This window comes from Hyperolius riggenbachi, chromosome 1, assembly GCF_040937935.1.
Source record: "Hyperolius riggenbachi isolate aHypRig1 chromosome 1, aHypRig1.pri, whole genome shotgun sequence".
Lineage (NCBI taxonomy): Eukaryota > Metazoa > Chordata > Amphibia > Anura > Hyperoliidae > Hyperolius > Hyperolius riggenbachi.
The window spans coordinates 235,405,132-235,426,177 of NC_090646.1; the positions used below are offsets into that span (position 1 = coordinate 235,405,132).

Below are 21,046 nucleotides of genomic sequence, written 5' to 3' on the forward strand. Positions count from 1 at the left end.
AGCATGTACACATAAATTGGTTTGAAGGGATTAGTCCCAGCTTGAAGTCTAACCACACCTCTCCTGCCCTGCCCTCCTTTGACCTCATTCCGATCCCATCATTCTGCAACCATAACATGTGAGTAAATGATGGAAGGGGGCGGAGCTATACACTTCTCTTTTACCACCCATCACTTCTGCCCACCTGCCCTAAGATTTATGCATGACCAAGTATCCCGAAAACATGCAAAACGGCCATTGTTTACCTTCTGTGCACCTGCACCCACATCCTCTACTGCATACTGCAATGCACTTTAGCATTTGTACTGCATGGATGTCATGAATGTTACAGCTTATTGCTATGTACACTAGAGACTGTCTGCATTAAAAGTTGCAACATATCATTGATGGTGCCCGTCTTCTGCTTTCTTGCGTGATCCAGCTAATAAAAAAAATTGCTTGCAGGGCTGGATGGTGTGCTGGTTAAAGAGAACCAGAGATGAAGCACCCTCTTGTATTTTACCTTATAAATCAGTGGGAACATGACAGTAAACACCTAATCTGCTCTTTGTTTCATTGTTCTCTGTTTAATCTGACTGTTAGCACCTCTGATAAGAATCCCCGACTGAGCACTCAGTCTAGTTTTGCTGTGGAAAGATTATAGCTGAGTCTGTCTTCTCTGGTGTCTTTTTAAGCCCAAGCCTTCCCCTCTTGTGGCTCTGCTATAATGACTCAGCTATAATTATTCCCTGCAAAGCCAGACTGAATGCTCAGTCCGGGATTCTTATCACAGCTGATAACAGACACTTTTAGCAGTGAGGATGAAACAGAGAGCATGGTAAGTGTTTTCTCTAATGTTCTTACTGATATATATGGTAAAATACACAAGGGTGCTTCGTCTCTGGTTCCCTTTAAGGGCTCTGCCTCTGACACAGGAGACCTGGGTCCAAATCTCAGCTCTTGCTGTTCAGTAAGCCAGCACCTATTCAATGAGGAGTCCTTGGGCAAGACTCTCTAACACTGCTACCGCCTATAGAGCGTGCCCTAGTGGCTGCAGCTCTGGTGCTTTGAGTCCGACCAGGAGAAAAGCACAATATAAATGTTATTTGTTTTGTTGTTTTTCTTCCCCTTTTCATGTATTTCAGTAACATAATTATCCAAACCATGGATTTGAAGATCACGTCAGGACTAAGGCAAGGCTGATCCAAATGTTTAATTTTGTCTGTTCCCAGTCATTCTGATGTAGGCTTTCTTCTATATTTTAGATAATTATCTTATTGCGTGACTCATTTAACTTCAGTTTTAGCTAATCAATGTCCGAACATTTTAATCAAGCATTATTTAGTACTCGCTTCGGCAGGACATATACTGAAATTGAAATGATACAGAGAAGATTAGCATAGCCCACAAGGATCACATGCAGATTTGTGAAGCGTTCCATATATTTGAGTCCTTTATTTTGCTTTTGTTTTTTGTTTGTTTCTTTTTTATTTTCATGTGGTATAAATATCTTGCTCTATTTTTCTAGAATTTGCCCAAAAATTCTATGCAATGCTTTTATGTAATTTTCGAGTTGCGTTCTATTGTTCTGGAATGTTTCTCTATTGCTTAACCCCCTTGGCGGTATTCACGAGCAGAGCTCGGGCTGACTGACACATGTCAGGAGCGGTAAGCCCGAGCTCTGCTCGTTTGGGCAAAAACAGTGCCTGCAGCTAATTCCTGGGTCCCGCGCGCGATCAGCGCTTGTCAGCGGGACCCAGGCTTCTTCCCCCCAGGGAGGATCGGCGGTGCGTCGTGACGTCGCAGACGGCGAATAGTCATCGGGGAGGGAGGCTGTATGTAAAAAAAAGTGCCTGCAGCCAATTCCTGGGGCCTGCGCGCGATAAGCGCTTGTCAGCGGGACCCAGGCTTCTTCCACCCGGCCGCCTGAGTCCCCATTACCGCTCTGATCTTCGGGGACCCGGCGGCCAATTAGCCCATCACAGCGGCGGAGTGACGTAGGGGCGGCGTAGGGTCACAGGGGAGGGAGAGAGTATAAAAAAAAAAAATTAAAATAAACGCTTCTGATTGGGCCAAAACAGCATTGTATTGGATACAATGGGATTTTGTATCCAATGCAATGTTGCCTTTTGCTTCCTGGATTGCTGAGAGGAGCTGTGGCTGTTGAGCTGGAGAGGAGCTGGCTGTGATCTCTGTGATCTGTGAGTGCTTATCTAATCTGACTTCTGCCTAACTGTTACCGATTTTTGCCTGGACTTTGACTATTCTTTCTGCCTTCTGCCTGGATTTGATTGATTACCCGTTGCCAATTTTTGCCTGGACTTTGACTACTCTTTCTGCCTTCTGCCTTGATTTTGATTGATTACCCGTTGCCGATTTTTGCCTGGACTTTGACTACTCTTCCCGCCTTCTGCCTGGATTTGATTTTGTAACGAGCGGCGAGGACACGACCACCGCCGTCCCCGCCGCTCAGCTCGGAGCCCCACACGCTGGCTTGTCGCCGGCGCATAGCGTCAGAGCTATGCGCGCGCGCGGCCAGCGGCGAGACCTGTACGCGTCTCACAGGCGCGTCAGCTGACCAGCTGGTCGGCTGACGTCACAGGGAGCGCTCCTCGCTCCGGATTGGCCGAGCTGGCGGGGGAGTGTTTGAGAGTCCCCTGCCAGCATAAAGACAGCGAGCTGCCATTAGCTCGCTGTCTGTTGTTGCATACACTTCGTGCTAGCCCTCAGACCCTAGACTAGATCCCAGGTGTTGATGCCAAAGACTTCACACCTAGCCTAGGAAATATTGTTATTGTATTGATTATCTGTTTATGACTCTTGGCTTAATTCTGAATCTGATCCCATTTTCTGATTCTGTACTTCCGCCTTTCTGCCTTAAAGTTGCTGAACCTCTGCCTGATTACCGATTACTCTCCTGCCTCACGATTTTGTACCGATACTTACCTCTCTGTTGCTGAACCTCTGCCTGATTACTGATTACTCTCCTGCCTCACGATTCTGTACCGATACTTACCTCTCTGTTGCCGAACCTTGCCTGTCAGACCATCCTACTCACCAGTGGGCCCTTGCCACTGGTGAGGTGTGCTCTCTGGCCCGGTGCACACCAAAAACCGCTAGCAGATCCGCAAAATGCTAGCAGATTTTGGAGCGCTTTGTCTTATTATTTAGCTGCGTTTTGCTAGCGTTTTGCGGTTTGCGGTAGCGCTTTGCATGCGTTTTTGTAGCGTTTTGCGTTTTGCGTTTTTTAAGGAAAGAGGTAGAAAGAGTTGAACCAAAGGGTTAAAAGTAGATATATTGATGACATGTGGATCAAATGAAGGAATTAAAGGGCAATCACCAATATAAAAAGGGAGTGGTCCTTCACAGCATTGTGGGTTAGTTGAGGAGAGGTGACATAGTGCTTGAGAGTGAGGAGATTTTGCTGTGAGAGAAAATGTATCCAGATTTGCTCTTACTAATATGTGTAGCAGCATATATGAGACGCAGGCCAAGGACACGGAGATACTGGGTGCATCCCATACTGCAACAGCGGCGCAGGAAGGGTCAATTTTGGATACTGTATCGTGACTTGAGGCAGCATCCAGACAAGTTCTTTGGCTACACCAGGTTGTCTGTGGGCAGGTAAGATGTGTTTTGTTTGTTCTGTACCATTTGGCTTTCTTGTTATTTAAATAATTAATGTTTTAGCCATTGCTGAGCCTTATTTCACACTCTGTTGGACTCCAATGTACAAACCAACACACTCAGCAATCAGGTGTATGCATTAAAAGACTAATATTACCATTATGCTTGTTCCTGGTGTGTTATGCATACACTGCCTAACACCTATAGCTTATTTTGAGTACCCAGTAACTACTATAGTATATAAGCATCGTTCATTTTTGATCAATAACCTAAGGTACTAACCCCACGTAACACACATTTCTACCTATACCAATGTCATGCACCTATGAACAGCTGAAACTCAGTAAAGACACTTGTGGCCAGCGATTTTTTTTTATTTCTTGTTGGTAGTGGTTGCCCAAATAATTCTTTAGGCCATGTTGTGATGATACTTGTTTTGCAAAAACATAATGTATATGTCCACCAAAGAATTTTTTTATATCACAAACATCATCAGCAATTTACATATGCATCTGTCTTTTTGACAGTTTTGATTGTCTATTGACCAAATTGAAGGATGCCCTTCAACGACAAGATACCAACTATCGCCGTGCAATAACTCCAACGGAGCGTCTCCTCATAACTTTGAGGTATGTGAAAATAACTTTCAAATTTGAACATAAAACATAACGATTTACACTAACTATAAGGCCCACTTCCTAGTCATGTTGTGCAAGATAATCAGACATGCTACCAGTGTCATGAATGAAAGCTTGTGGAGCAGATTCAGAAGTAGTTTGTGGCTGGGTCTGAGCTGATAAATCAGTGTACACTGGAGTGTCTGATCTTTGATACCTATTAGCTTGCTCAAAACGCATAGGTCCTGTCATTGGATAATGAGGCTGCTGCCCATATGGCAGGTTTGCCATATGCATAGGTGGGTAACTAGGTGGGTCATACATACGGTGACTCTGGTAAGATTGTTGTGGGTATGAATGATACTGATGAGTGGCATGAGGCATGTGTTGTTGAGGGACATAGTTGGAGATATTTTCTTCTGGATGGCTCTGAGTGATCACTCACTTTTTGCATCTTGAGTCTTTGGTGACAATTTATCCCATTTTTCACCCAGAAACTCATGGGCAATGTTTCTCCAGATGTCATTCAGCCTTTGATGATCTTTGTGTCCAGGCAAGGTCTTGTCATACAGCTCTGGACAATTCTGTATCTTAATTATTAAATTTTCTGTGGTAAACCACGTGCCAGACATCTTGCACACACCTTCTCTGCAATCCCTCATGCAAAGCAGAACAACAGGAAGAACAAGAGCTTCAAGGAAGTACACTTTGACCTGCAAGAGCAGCTTCTGACAAAAAAACGCATCTGCATCCGCTTCCAAAAACGCTATACCAAGCGGTTTGACAGGCGGTTTGCGTTTTTCCTATACTTAACATTGAGGCAGAAACGCATCCACAATCCAAAATCTGCAGCAGCCCGGGAGTATGCGTTTCTGCAAAACGCCTCCCGCTCTGGTGTGCACCAGCCCATTGAAATACATTACCCTAGCGGATCCACACCCGCAAGCAGATCGCAAACCGCAGCGGAAACGCTCCGGTGTGCACTAGGCCTCTGTTGATACCCACCAGCTCCTCTGGCGCGGTCTCTTTAAACCAATAAGTTACTGTTGCACCAAGCACTTACACTTTGTATCCTTTAGCTATTCTTGTATTATTGGTGATACTGCAGATCACTACATAATCAGGAATAGCGTCTGTATTATAGGTGATTCTGCAGATCACACATAATCAGACGTCTGAGTAGCTGCACACGATCGTCACAGAACAACAGACCAACAGTTATGGAGGCACTGTGTGCACAAGTCCAAGCCTTGACCACGGTCATGAACAATCTAACGGCCACGGTCAATGAACAGCAGACCCAGATCAATCAGCTGTCTGCTGCGGTTCGGGCTTTACAGGACTCCAATTCACCAGTGCCATCCCCTCAGGTCATGGAACCGAGAATTCCCCCACCAGAGAAATTCTCAGGTCATCAGTCTGATTTCAGAAATTTCAGAAATCGCTGCCAATCTTTTTTTGAGCTTAAGCCGGTATCTTCCGGTACGGAACAACAGAGGGTCACCTTTATTAAAACATTGCTTACGGGGGACTCTCAGACCTGGGCCTATAGTTCATCCGAGGATCATGAAGCCTTAGAATCTGTGCAGAACTTCTTTGACGCCATGGCCGTAATATATGACGACCCTGACATCTCCACTACCGCTGAGAGGAAGCTAAAGACTCTCCGGCAGGGTCATAATTCGGTGGAGAATTATGCGGCAGAGTTTAGACGTTGGGCTGTGTCAGCTAGGTGGGGACAGTTTGCTCTACTTGATTTGTTTTCTGTCAGGCCTATCAGACTCCGTCTCAGACATTATGTTGAGTCACCCAGAACCCAAGACGTTAGATGAAGCAATCAGTTTGGCAGTCAAGATTGATCGTAGGGTCCGCTACCAAAAGCAGAGCAGATCCTGAGGCATTGTTAAGCCTGTTTCCATGGCTGCTTCTTCCTCTATCTCCTCAGATGAGCCAATGCAGATTGGCCATTCTCGCTTATCAGAACTGGAGAAGAGCAGGAGGAGAAAGGAGGGTCTATGCCTGTATTGCGCAGAGAAGGGCCACTTGGCACAGGTCTGTCCTAAGAAGGCGGAAAACTCCTCCGCCTAGGCGTAGTTAGAGGTTCTACCCTAGGCGAGCCAGTTTTACCTCTATCAGATAAAAGGTTACTTTTACCTCTTTCCTTTTTGTGGGAGGATAGAGTTATACATACCCAGACATTCGTGGATTCTGGTTCTGCAGCCAATTTTATGGATGTGGTATTTGCACATAAATGGGGTATTCCCGATCTGCCATTGGACAGACCTATTTGTGTTACTGCTGTGGACGACTCTCTGCTTCAGAATAGCCGGTCCCTATCTCAGACTCCTCTTCTCCCTTGTAAGGTGGGGGTGCTCCACAGGGAGAAGATTCAGTTTTTTGTATTGAAGATGGCCACTTCTACAGTAATTCTGGGTATGCCGTGGTTACAGAAACACTCTCCCCATAACGATTGGAGCTCAGGTCAACTGTTGAGCTGGTCCATTTATTATCATCATCATTGTTTAGAGAGGGTTTCTGTTTGCACTACCCAGATTCACTTGGAAGGGGTACCACCTCAATACTCTGAATTTTCCGATGATTTTTGTCCCAAAGCGACAGACAAGCTTCCTCCTCATCGGAGTTTTGACTGCCCTATTGAGTTGAGGCTTGGTACCATGCCCCCTAGAGGTCACATTTATAATCTTTCCGGGCCAGAGAAATCTGCTATGAAAGATTACATTAAAGAGAATTTGGCCAAAGGGTTTATTCGTCCATCTAAATCCCCTGCAGGGGCGGGATTCTTTTTTGTACAAAAAATGGATGGGGGTTTGCGGCCCTGTATTGATTACAGGGAACTTAATAAGATCACTATAAAAACCGCTACCCACTAGCTTTGATTGACAGCCTTTTTTCTCAGATCACTAATGCCAGTGTATTCTCTAAATTGGACCTTCGTGGGGCATACAACCTTGTTCGTATTCGTAGTGGTGATGAATGGAAGACAGCCTTCAACACACCCGACGGGCATTACGAATATCTTGTTATGCCCTTCAGGTTGTGTAATGCCCCAGCCGTTTTCCAGGAACTCGTGAACGAGATTTTTAGAGAGGTTTTGGGTCATTTTGTTCTGGTATATCTTGATGATATTTTAATTTATTCTCAGAAATTGGCTGAACACAGGAATCATGTTAGATATGTCTTGTCAAAACTCAGGCAGAATAATCTCTATGCTAAGATTGAAAAATGCATCTTTGAGGTGACCGAAGTACCATTTTTAGAATATATTATCTCCACATCGGGTTTGACCATAGGTCCTAAAAAAGTGTCAGCTGTTTTAGATTGGCCTCAACCCGTCGGGTTGAAGGCACTCCAGCGATTCTTAGGTTTCGCAAATTATTACCGGAGATTTATTAAGGGGTTCTCCTCGGTAGTGTCTCCTCTTACTGACCTCACTAAAAAGGGGGCAGATACTTACCATTGGTCCAAGGAAGCCCAGTCTGCCTTTGCTTTACTGAAAGAATTGTTTTGCTCTGCTCCTATCCTCCGTCATGTTGACGTGACTTGTCCATTCATTTTCGAAGTGGACGCATCTGAGATAGGGGTAGGAGCAGTATTGTCTCAACATTCAGGGTTCCAGGGTCGGTTACATCCTTGTGCCTTCTTCTCCCGTAAATTTTCTCCGGCAGAGAAGAATTATGACATAGGGAACCGGGAACTTCTGGCCATTAAATTGGCTTTTGAGGAATGGCGTCACTGGTTAGAGGGTGCGGAACATGTTATCACTGTGTATACGGATCACAAAAATCTAGAGTATATTGAGGGGGCCAAAAGATTGAACCCTCGACAAGCTCGTTGGTCCCTGTTTTTTTTTCTAGATTTAGATTCATTATCACGTACAGACCTGGTAATAAGAATGCCAAGGCGGATGCTTTATCCAGGTGTTTTGAACCCGAATCCGCTCCACCCTCGGAACCAGTGACCATCCTGCCAGACAATGTGGTTTTGGCCACTATTGAGACTAAGGACGACTTGAAGTCCAACCTGAGGTCTTTTCAGCAAGACTGCCCCGGAGGGAAACCTGAGGGGGTTCTCTTTGTACCTTTACATTTAAGACTCCAGGTTCTGGAGTTGTTCCACAGCCATAAGGTCGCAGGTCACCCGGGTTATGCCAGGACTGTGGAGCTGCTCTCTAGATCTGTCTGGTGGCCATCTATGTGTTTAGACTGCAGGGAATTTATAAAAGCCTGTCCTGTTTGCCGCCGGAGTAAACCGTCCCGTCAGGCTCCTGCCGGTTCCTTACAGTCTTTGCCTATGCCCGAGGAGCCATGGACTCATTTGTCCATGGACTTTGTGGGAGAACTTCCCAGGTCTGAGGGAAAATAGTCATTTGGGTGGTAGTGGACCGCTTTAGCAAGATGGCCCACTTCATCCCGCTGGAGGGACTCCCCTCTGCCCAAGAATTGGCTGACCTGTTCGTACACCACATCTTCCGTCTGCATGGCATTCCAGAGAATGTGGTATCGGACAGGGGTGTGCAGTTTGTGTCGCAGTTTTGGCGAGCTTTCTGCCAGCATTTGGGCACGTTTTCTTCAGGATATCATCCACAGACGGACAGACTGAAACAGTCAATCAGGCTCTAGAACAATTCTTACGGTGTTATGTGTCAGATGTCCAACATGAGTGGGTAAAATTTCTTCCATTCGCGGAATTCGCACATAACAACCTTAAGAGTGGGTCCTCCGGCTTCCCCCCCCCCCCCCCCCCCCCCCGGTGCTAATTGATGGAGATCCTGAATACGAGACCGAACCTGAATACGAGATCGAGGAGATTCTCGATTCTCGTTTTGTTCGGAATTCTGTGCAATATTTGGTCCACTGGAAGGGGTATGGGCCTGAGGAACGGTCATGGGTTCCAGGACATCGTCTTCATGCGGAGGAACTCAGAGACAGGTTTCATGAATTACATCCGGAGAAACCATGTAAGACGTGTCCGGAGTCCACGCCTCAAGGGGGGGGGGGGGGGTACTGTAAAGAGCGGCGGGAACACGACAACCGCCGTCCCCGCCGCTCAGCTCGGAGCCCCACACGCTGGCTTGTCGCCGGCGCGTAGCATCAGAGCTATGCGCGCGCGCGGCCAGCGGCGAGACCTTTACGCGTCTCGCAGGCGCGTCAGCTGACCAGCTGGTCGGCTGACGTCACAGGGATTGGCCAAGCTGGCGGGGGCGTGTTTGAGAGTCCCCTGCCAGCATAAAGACAGCGAGCTGCCATTAGCTCACTGTCTGTTGTTGCATACACTTCGTGCTAGCCCTCAGACCCTAGACTAGATCCCAGGTGTTGATGCCAAAGACTTCACACCTAGCCTAGGAAATATTGTTATTGTATTGATTATCTGTTTTTGACTCTTGGCTTAACTCTGACTCTGATCCCGTTTTCTGATTCTGTACTTCCGCCTTTCTGCCTTAAAGTTGCTGAACCTCTGCCTGATTACCGATTACTCTCCTGCCTCACGATTTTGTACCGATACTTACCTCTCTGTTGCTGAACCTCTGCCTGATTACCGATTACTCTCCTGCCTCACGATTCTGTACCGATACTTACCTCTCTGTTGCCGAACCTTGCCTGTCAGACCATCCTACTCACCAGTGGGCCCTTGCCACTGGTGAGGTGTGCTCTCTGTTGATACCCACCAGCTCCTCTGGTGCGGTCTCTTTAAACCAATCAGTTACTGTTGCACCAAGCACTTACACTTTGTATCCTTTAGCTATTCTTGTATTATTGGTGATACTACAGATCACCACATAATCAGAAATAGCGTCTGTATTATAGGTGATTCTGCAGATCACACATAATCAGACGTCTGAGTAGCTGCACACGATTGTGACAGATTGATTACCCGTTGACGATTTTTGCATGTACTTGGACTACTCTTTGCCTGCTGCCTGCACCGACCTCTGCCTGGATTTACTATGGCATCATCCTCCAGAAGGTGTCTCACCGCGGAAGCGCTGGCGGAATTGGAGGACAGCGATCTGCAGTCACTGGCGGACTCCAGTGACAATGACAGTGACGCACCTGGGGACCTGTCATCCGACCCAGATAGCGACAGCGACTCCATGACCAGCGAAGTTAGTGATGTCCGGGTTTGGTGCCCCATCGACCTTTCTCAGGCTGCGCCACCGCCCCCACATTTCCCTTTTCCTGGGGAACCTGGCTTGAAGAAGGAGTGCGAGTGCAACCCCCTGGCATACCTACAGCTTTTCTTTTCGGAGGCGGTTATTGAGAGGATAGTGGAGGAGACTAATCGCTATGCCATCCAACAATTGGCTACTCCTCAAGGACCCTTTTCCAGAAGCAGGACCTGGGAGCCGGTAACAGCAGCGGATATCTGGCTGTTTTTGGGCCTGATCATTCTGCAGGGAGTGGTGGGGAAGCCCCTGCAGAAATGGTACTGGAGCATGAATAAGATCATTGCAACCCCCTTCTTCGGTACCGTTATGTCCGAGTACTGTTTTTCCCTAATAATGAAATTTCTCCACTTTTCTAACAATGAAACTTTTGAGGAGTCTACCCACCCTGCTCCAAAACTAAAAAAAATCTGGGAGGTCTACCAGATGGTGGTGGAAAATTTTAGGACCACGTATGTGCCACAGAGGGACATCAGCGTGGACGAGAGCCTGATGGCCTATAAGGGGAGGCTGAGCTGGCTCCAATATATTGCTTCCAAGCGGGCTCGCTTTGGGATAAAATCACACACTCTATGTGAGTCAAGTACCGGATACATCTGGAATACTATTTTGTATACGGGAAAAGGCACAACATTTTGTCCCAGGTTTAGCGAGTTTGGACTGGCGACATCGTCTGTATTGTCCCTTCTGGAGCCTTTGTTGGACAAAGGCTACTGTCTCATCACAGATAATTTCTATACCTCCCCTGAACTGTCTGAGATTCTTATAAAGCATAAGACTGACACCTATGGCACTGTTAGGGCTAACAGGAGGGAGATGCCGTCGGCCTTTGCCAAGAAGAAGCTGAAGACTGGGGACATAGCTGCTTGGCAGAAAGGGAAGATGTTAGCCCTCCGGTGGCGGGACAAAAAAGACGTCTGTCTCCTCTCTACTGTTCACGACACCTCCACTGTCCCCACCAGAACGAGAGGAGGAAAAGATATTGCAAAACCGCAGGTCGTGGTGGACTATAACCACACCATGGGTGGTGTGGACAGAGCTGAACAGGCGGTGACCTTTTATCCTGCTGTAATGAAACAGTAGAAAAAATATTATAAGAAGATTTTCCGGGACCTGCTGGAACAGGCAGCACGGTGGCGTAGTGGTTAGCTCTCTCGCCTTGCAGCGCTGGGTCCCTGGTTCGAATCCCAGCCAGGGCACTATCTGCAAAGAGTTTGTATGTTCTCTCCGTGTCTGCGTGGGTTTCCTCCGGGCACTCCGGTTTCCTCCCACATTCCAAAAACATATGGATAAGTTAATTGGCTCCCCCTAAAATTGGCCCTAGACTACAGTACCTACACTGCATAATATAAACATATGGCAAAGGTAAGGATTAGATTGTGAGCTCCTTTGAGGGACAGTTAGTGACAAGATATATATATACATTGTACAGCGCTGCGTAATATGTCGGCGCTATATAAATACTAAATAATAATAATAATAATAATAACAAAGCATTTGGAATGCATACATTCTGCACAAGCAGGGAAGTGACAGACCAGTGACGCACGCTGACTTCATCTGGAAACTGTGCGAATGCATCTGTCTAAGGTACCAGACTGCATCGGATGCCAGAGTTGGACGCCGTGCCTCTTATGTGGTAAATCCGGAGCGCCTCACTGGCCGCCATTTTATGGAATACATTCCACCAACTCCCCAAAAAAATGCCCCAACTAGGACATGTCATGTATGCTGCAGCAAAAGCGACGAGAAGGGGAAAAGAATCAGGAAAGAATCACGATTCTACTGTCCAGACTGTGATGTTGCCCTGTGTGCAATTCCTTGCTTTAAAATATACCACAGACGGGAGGTGTATTAGGAGTATATATGTACATACTGCATAATCTGCTGCCTTATTTGTACAGTTTTCTTTCATATTATTGATACATTTATTTACTTCAACAATTTTGTGTTCCTGACTTTTATTTATATGCAGAATGTCTACCACACTTTTATTCTGATGTATTTTGGTGAGTTAAGACTTAAAAATTGGAGGCCTAAAATTCATGAAAAAAAATGTACCGCTTTTGACTCCTAATTCCTGACAGAAATGCACCGCCAGGGAGGTTAAATAAAATCTTTGAAAGTAAAGAATTATTTAATTCAGTTTTCCTCCCCAATATATGGAAATATCTGATTAAATATCTGAAATTAATACAATTTAAAATGGTGACAAGGTGATAATTTACCCTGACAGCAAAAATTGATACATCTTCACCCAGTTTATGCTATAAATTTGAATGGTTGGGGGACAGAATTGCATACTATATGTGGTGGAGCTGCCCAATTTTGAGATATATATGAGGCCACCACTTGTGACTACATTTGGTCTGGCTGAAAAAAATAGAGAACCTGACTTGTTTATTGATTAAATAGGTGGGCACGCTGTAGCACAGAAACTGATAGTTAAAAACTGGAACAATTCAGAATGCATGCGATTAGAGGATTGGGTAAATAAGATGTCAAGCTTCATTGAGGAAACTACAAAAAATCAAGCAAAATTACCGCGAAGAGTTATACAAGCTAAAAGCAATATGGAAAAAATATATACGCCGCAGGAAAAAAGGGCGCAGGAGCCCTTACACAAAAAACGCCATAGGAGCCTATGATAAAAGCCGCATTTAGCGGCATTAGGGGGAAATGTGGGCGCATGGCAACGGCCGTTAGCGGGCACCTCAAGGCACCCAATTTTATCATTGTTGCCATGGCTTCCACAAAGCAATGCCGCAATATAGCTATCTGAGTTACGCCAATCCTGCTGTGCTCCCATGCTGGGGCATGCGTCCCCAAGTGTGACACCTATTCTCTTAGGGACGCATGTCTGTTGTGAACAAAAACTGTTTTTGGAGAATTTATGCAGTATCACGCTACATGAGGTTATTGTGTTTCGTTACAGGAATCCAGGTTTGCAGGAGAGCGCAGCAGGATTGGCATCACTTTGAAACATTTCTGGAAATAACTGCAGCGAACTCTATCAGGTTCTGATTTGTATTGTGTGCAGCTATTGGCGTGGATATTCTTTTTACTTTGGATATAGGTATCTGCAAGCCATTTTTTTTCTGTAAGCCTGCATTTATGTGAGAGGCCTAACCATATGTATATGTGTATTGTGATCAGGTGTAGGTATACAATCTAGCAAGAAATATCTAGGCTAATAAAGGTCAACTGCTGTACACTAATATCGGACCTGTGAATCATTATGTAGTCACCAGCACAAAGGCACTTTGTTAGCAAAAACAAGCAGCACTTTGCACCTTATGGGGATATTTATGGCACATAGCACTTTCCATATAGCTTAGTATACATAGAAAAGTATAAGAAGGATTTTATATGGTTTATGTTTACAATGTGACTATTACACACAAACACAACAGTATTAGTGTGTGTTTGCAACCATTACTTACACCCCAAAAGTTAATTTTTTTTAAAGTATGTATACAATTCTTGATCTATAGGCATGCATGTAACATTGTATTGTGTGGCTGTTTTATACACACACACACTTCAATAGATTACAAGTTTGATGACTGCTTGTTAAAGCAAAAACATTTTTCAAATCTGATTAATATATTGTATATTCTCCCTTGTAAGCCACATTTTATAGCACCTAAAATGTGCTGAAAAGTCCTCCCCTTAGCTTATATGCGAATCAATAACTTTTTCCTGGTTTCTAAGGGAAAGGTGAGTACCTTGGTCGACTTATACACGAGTATATATGGTATGCAAGATTGCACCTTCTGTTTCCAGTGTTCATTTTACTGGCTACATTTATAACAAAAATGAAGACAGCACCATCCAATTGCTCTTTCACATCATTCATTGAGACTGTCATAATACATGCAAGGTTTGCTCCTTCATCAAGCTCTGTCAGTCTGAAAACACATCATTAAACATATGTTTATATAGTACACCAGAGAGAAATACACCAATCACAGGCTGCAGTACTGTCAGCCAATCCCCATTCTGCTGCGACCAAGCAGACCTGATGGGAAACTTATTACACTTTAGTATGAACCAATAGTATGAAGACACCCACTTTTCAAAAAGCCATCGACCAATCACAGAGTCCCTTAGTCCAGACACACAGTCTAAACTGGAAGCAGCCATTGGAACCTCCCACCAGGTCAGGCGGGGAGAAGATTGTAGCCTGGAACAAGAGGATAAGATAGACAAGTAAGGCAAGTAAGAGGTCAAGTAATAGTTGAAAAAAGTGTCTGAATCTCGGTCAAGTCTTTGTGGTACAATAAGTTCAAGAGTCTGTCTTGTGGTACAATAAGTTCAGGAGTCTGTCTTGCAGCTTCTCCCCTTGGTGCCATGAAAATTTCTCAGTGAACTCTACATTAATTCTATTGTCCCTCTTCATGCTTGATTGAGAAAGGATCTGTTGTCAGGTTTACCCTACTACAGAGTGCTGCAGTGTAGGGGCACATTCTTTGGTGTATGTCCATGCAAGGTTGTGAAACCTAGATTAAGATCAAGGAAATTTAGGCAAGTTCCTAAGGTCTAGAGAGAGTCTAGGGGCCTGACTGATCTCTAGGCATCCTTGTCTCAATGGCTGAAGTGGCATTAATTATCATTTGACCTGCCAACACCAGCAGTTTACGTGATGACAGGTGTCACTGAGTCATTGGAGACCAGGATGTGTAAGGGAAAGTTAGAACATGTGTGTCTCTATTGTCATTGGATGGTTAGAGAGGTGAGTCATTTCATCCCTCCACTGCACTCTTTGCATGATGGGGGACTCTGGCTACATATTACCGGGGGCTCCTCTAATGACCTATACTGATGTACAATTGCTGAACTGCGTGCTCCACAACATCCAATCCAATTATTCCTATAAAAGACAACTCCACAGAGTGTAACACTGTTACAGTCAATATTCCAACACCCGTGCTTTAGTGAATAAGTGCTGCACACGTGAACACACTCTTTCCTCGATTGCGCTCACCAAATAGTAGCCACCTCAGATAACAGGTGGGTCTAATTCTTGGGAATTAACCCCTGCCTCACAGGCAACATTAGTGCAAAACTATTAGACTTGCATAGTGTTTGTTCCAACTGCAGGCAATAGAAGCATGCACCATGCTAATACCAATTACAAGACAATGCCATGCTAATAGCAATAAAATTACTGACAAGAAATGAACAATGTTAAGAATTATTAATAAAACAGTCAAGTCAATTTCAATATTTAACCCCTCTGGCTCCTGTGTACCTAATTCACATATGCATTTGGTTTCTATCTTAGACAGTTCCCCAATGCGACTGCATCCTCTTCATGGGGGGTTAAGTTTTTCTATCCCACACATTTTCATTCTGTTGGCATTGCATACATTATTACCCAGAAAATGTCTAGGGACACTGATTTTTATGTTATTTTTAAATTTTATATTGATGTTCATTCACTCGCTCCTTGAGCTCCCTTCCCGTTCACCCCACATACTGCAGCCCACAACTGCATGTTATGCAATATACACCATACTTAGTGCTATTTGTGATAAACACTCTGATCTCAAATGTGTGTCTGTTGCTATGGGATACAACAAAAGTGGACCTGGTGATTATATCTAGCTACATATACGTGGATGGGGTTGTCCTACATCTGGCTACCTATCTTACGGGGTCTGCTGGCAACCTATACTGTGGTTCCTGTCTTTCTACCTATACTGGGAGGCTATGTCTGGCTACCTCTAACTGAAAGCTCCACTTGTTACATATACTGGGGAGTACATCTTGCTAATTATACTGTGGAGGTGCTAAATGGCTGCCTATTACTGGGGGGCCCTCTCTACCTACCACCTACTAGTAGCTACTTCTGGCTACCTATACTGGGGGGGGGGGCTACCTCTGGCTACCTATGATAGTGGTCACATCTAGCTACCTATGCTGGAAGGCACCTCTGGCTACTGCTTGGCAAAAGTGTGCCCAGGTCTGTGAGGAAAAAGGGGGTTTTTATTCACTACCATCGTTTTCCTCTACTTTGACATTTTTTGGTCCCTCTTGTTAAGTTAACAAGAGATGACTGTAAGGCACTTACCGTACATACTCAACTATAAGTCTAGAAGTTTAGGTCTGACTCACTAAATAAAAGTATAGTGGTCGACTTATACACGAGTCATGAGCAACACTAAACAGTGTGTACTACTAGTGACATTCCCATTTGAAGAAATTTACCCAGTGGTAAGTGACACTTTCTTGATAAACGAAATGCCAATAAAGTTAAGGAAAGGTGGGGGGTAAGGCTGCGCATCCCTAAACGCATGTTGCAATTGAATGGTTAATCGCACAGGCATACACCGCCTCTGCCAGACTGAAAAATGCATGCCCTGCATCCAAGACAAGTGCTAACATTTATTTAATTAGGAGGAACTTTAGCTTCCAATATGGTTTGCATGCAAACTATATTATACTAGACACTTGCGCCACAGTAAGGCAAACCTCCGAGCAAGTGACCTAACCTAAATTTAAAACCTTGGGAGAAGCTAAGCAAAAAATGTGTAACTTACATTTGGTTGAACAGCGAAGGAGAACGCCAGCGCATACCACTAAGGCTGCATCTGAAATTACCACCAGCTCAGTGTGAAGCACCTAAATAGATTTATAGGGGTATGCGCTGGCGTTCTCCTCCCTGTTCAACCAAATGTAAGTTACACTTTTTTTGCTTAGCTGCTCCCAAGGTTTTAAATTTAGGTTAGGTCACTTGCCCGGAGGTTTGCCTCACCGTGGCGCAAGTGTCTAGTATAATATACTTTGCATGCAAACATGTAAGGGATAGCGGAGATGCCGCTGCATCAGGGAGTGGCATGGCGGCTATCTCCGCGTCTCAGCCAGCGGCCTTCGCCGCATTGTTACATGATGGAACTTTGCTTGCTCCCTCAGTCGCACATAGACGCGCGTGCACAGACAGGATCTTTATGCAAGCAGAAGGGGAGTCAGCTGATCAGCCGGTCAGCTGACTCCAACACTGATTCTGATTGGCTGAGTGACTGGGGCGGTGCTTAGGAGCGCTCCTAGTATATATAGAACAGGCCTGTCAGTTGTTCCTCATCTGCTGTTGCATATGCTACGTGTTAGCACTCAGACCCATAGTCAGATCCGAAAGTGTGCCTAGAACCAGCAGGAGCTGGGGATCCACACTTAGACAGATTGATAGCTTAACGTACTAATTGAATTGTATTATTTGTTATGACCCTCTGCTAGCCTTGACTACTCTTCTGTCTTGTGATACTGTGCCTTTGCCTATCTGATCCAGTTGCCGACTTAGCTTATCCCTCACTCTGATTCTGTCTTCTGCCTTTGTACTGTATCTGTCCGTGTGTTGCCAAACCTGCTTGTCTGACTCTTCTTCCCTCACCAGGGAGCTTAGTCCTGGTGAGGGACTCTCAGTTTAGTTATCACCTGCTCCTCAGGTAGATAGCTGCAGTATAGTCTGAATCACCTGCTCCTCAGGGTGATAGCTGCAGTATAGTCTGAATCACCTGCTCCTCAGGTTGATAGCTGCAGTACAGTCTTAATCACCTGCTCCTCAGGTTGTTAGCTGCAGTACAGTCTTATCACCGTCTTCTCAGGTTGATAGCTGCAGTACAGTCTTATTCACCTGCTCCTCAGGTGACTAGCTATTATAGTGCTGTCTGGATCTCTTGCCCCTCAGGAGATCATCTGTTGCAGTACAGTCTGAATCACTCGCTCCTCGAGTGATCTCTCTACATTTTCTTACTGTACATCACCCGCTCCTCAGGTGAACCTATCATTACTCATCTGAGTCTCCAGCTTGCTGGAATACTGATTACTGTGTTGTTTAGAGATACCCCCTTTACCAGCTCCTCTGGACAGTGGGTATCTCCATTTATATTTACTGTTGCACCAAACACTATCTTACATCTTAGTATCCTGTGTGTCTTGCTTTACTTGTATTATTGGTTATTCTGCAGATCACCACATAATCAGGTATAACGTCTGTATTATTGGTGATACTGCAGATCACCAATAATCAGAAAATCTGTTCTTGCTGACACCGATCGTTACAGAACAGCAGACCAAACAATATGGACGCACTGCGTAGTCAAGTTGAAGTCCTGATCGCTGCGGTAAACGATCTTACCAGAGTTATTGGTACCCAACAGACTCAGATCACCCAACTGTCTGGGACGGTTCAGGTACTTCAAACGACTATCGATGCAGTGCGATCCCCTCCAGTAATAGACCTTCGCATGCCCGTACCAGAGAAGTTTTCTGGACAGAGATCTGACTTTCAGAATTTCAGGAATCGTGTGTTATCTTACTTTGAGTTAAGGCCTAATCTGTCAGGGTCTGAGAACCAAAGGGTAACATTTATAAAGACACTTTTGACAGGAGATTCACAAACATGGGCATATGGTCTGCATGCAGAGCATGAGGCTTTATCCTCAGTTCAGGAGTTCTTTAAGGCCATGGCCGTTATTTACGATGATCCAGACGTGGCTATTACGGCTGAGAGGGAGCTAAAGACTCTCAGGCAAGGTCGTAATCCGGTGTAGAATTATGCCGCAGAATTTAGGAGGTGGGCTGTGTCAGCTAGATGGGGAACATATGCTTTATTAGATTGTTTCCAGTCAGGGTTGTCCGATGCAGTCTCTGATTTGATGCTAGGGCATCCTGAGCCTAAATCCCTGGATGAGGCAATTTCGTTGGCCGTGCGGATTGATCGCCGCATTCGCTATCAAAAACTAACCCGTGGAAAAAATACTTTAAGATCTATTTCCTACGCCTCTTCTCCACCTCCGTCATCACAAGATGAGCCGATGCAAATTGGTCATTCTAGGTTAACTCAAGTGGAAAAGGATCGCAGAAGGTCAGAGAGACTCTGTCTATATTGTGCTGAGGAGGGTCACATTGTCCAGAATTGTCCTAAAAAGTCGGGAAACGCTGCTGCCTAGGTGTAGTCAGAGGTAATGCCCTAGGCGAGCCGTCAGTACCTCTAAACAATAATTGCTTGCTCCTTCCCTGCTTCATTACCTGGGAGGGTCGGGCCACGCCCACAGAAGCATTTGTGGATTCAGGTTCTGCAGCTAATTTTATAGATTATGACTTTGTAAAAAAATTGGGGATTCCCTTACTCCCTTTAGACCGTCAGATTCTGATCACGGCAGTAGATGACTCTCCGCTGCAATGTAGACAGCCTCTTTCCCAGACACCCTTGTTATTGTGTAAAATAGGGGTTCTACATAAGGAGAAACTACAGTTCTTTGTCCTGCAAATGGCAACTTCTACCATAATCCTCGGAATGCCTTGGTTGCAACTTCACTCTCCTCAGATTGACTGGGCCTCAGGTCAGCTACAGAGCTGGTCAGCCCATTGTCATCATCACTGTTTGGAGAAAGTTGCTGTTTGTGCTACCAAGGTTCAGGTGAAAGGAGTGCCAGTGCAGTACGCAGAAATTTCTGATGTGTTTTGCCCCAAATCAGCAGATAAACTCCCCCCACACCGGAGTTTTGACTATCCCATAGAGCTGAGATCAGGTTGTATAGAGGTCTAGAGGTCACCTCTATAATCTGTCAGGGCCAGAGAAGCTGGCAATGCAGGAATACATTAAGGAAAACTTGGCCAAGGGCTTTATCTGTCCTTCCCGGTCACCTGCTGGGGCTGGGTTCTTTTTTGTACAGAAAAAGGACAGTGGGCTTCGACCCTGTATTGACTATCGGGGGTTGAATAAGATCACAGTGAAGAATTGTTATCCACTACCGTTGATTGACGATTTATTTGCCCAAGTTACCAATGCCAGTATTTTTTCTATGTTGGACTTACGAGGGGCATACAACCTTGTACACATTAGGGATGGTGATGAATGGAAGACGGCGTTCAACACGCCCGACGGGCACTACGAGTATCTGGTCATGCCCTTTGGGTTGTGTAATGCCCCTGCTGTCTTCCAAGAGTTGATCAACGAGTTTTTCAGAGAAGTTCTGGGAAAGTTTGTGTTAGTATATCTGGACGATATACTGATTTTCTCACCTAATCTGACAGAAAATCGGAAGCACGTGAAGTTTGTGTTAAGGAAATTGAGGCAGAACTCCTTGTATGCAAAACTAGAGAAGTGTCTCTTCGAAGTCGCTGAAGTTCTTTTTTTGGGATATATTATTTCCACTTCGGGTCTCTCCATGGACCCTGGAAAAGTCTCTGCTGTATTGGAATGGCCTCAACCCGTGGGATTGAAGGCACTCCAAAGGTTTCTGGGCTTCGCCTACTACTACAGGAAGTTTATCAAAGGATTCTCTTCGGTGGTGTCACCCCTCACCAGCCTCACCAAAAAAGGGGCTGACACTTACCATTGGTCAGCAGAGGCACACTCTGCTTTTGCTACATTAAAAAAGTTATTTTGTTCTGCTCCTATTTTGAGACACGTAGATGTCACCTTCCCCTTCATCGTTGAGGTAGATGCATATGAGATTGGGGTTGGGGCTGTGCTGTCTCAGCGCTCTGGCCTTCGAGGCAAACTGCATTCCTGTGACTTCTTTTCTCGTAGGTTCTCTCCAGCCAAGAGAAACTACAATATCGGCAATCAGGAGCTCTTGGCCATTAAGTTAGCCTTTGAGGAATGGCATCACTGGCTTGAAGGGGCAGA

The 21,046-nt window shown here is 45.3% G+C and overlaps 1 protein-coding gene and 1 non-coding gene across 2 annotated transcripts; both read left to right on the forward strand.

Annotated features, from left to right (window-relative positions):
* The first annotated feature begins 1,323 nt into the window (after nucleotides 1-1,323).
* Nucleotides 1,324-1,426, forward strand: LOC137532791 (U6 spliceosomal RNA). Its single transcript, XR_011024001.1, has one exon. It is a non-coding gene; the product is annotated as a U6 spliceosomal RNA (small nuclear RNA).
* An 8,762-nt stretch (nucleotides 1,427-10,188) lies between these two features.
* On the forward strand, nucleotides 10,189-11,490 carry LOC137570196 (piggyBac transposable element-derived protein 4-like). Its single transcript, XM_068278902.1, has one exon. The coding sequence runs from the start codon at nucleotides 10,189-10,191 to the stop codon at nucleotides 11,488-11,490; it is 1,302 nt and encodes a 433-aa protein (XP_068135003.1).
* Nucleotides 11,491-21,046: the final 9,556 nt, after the last annotated feature.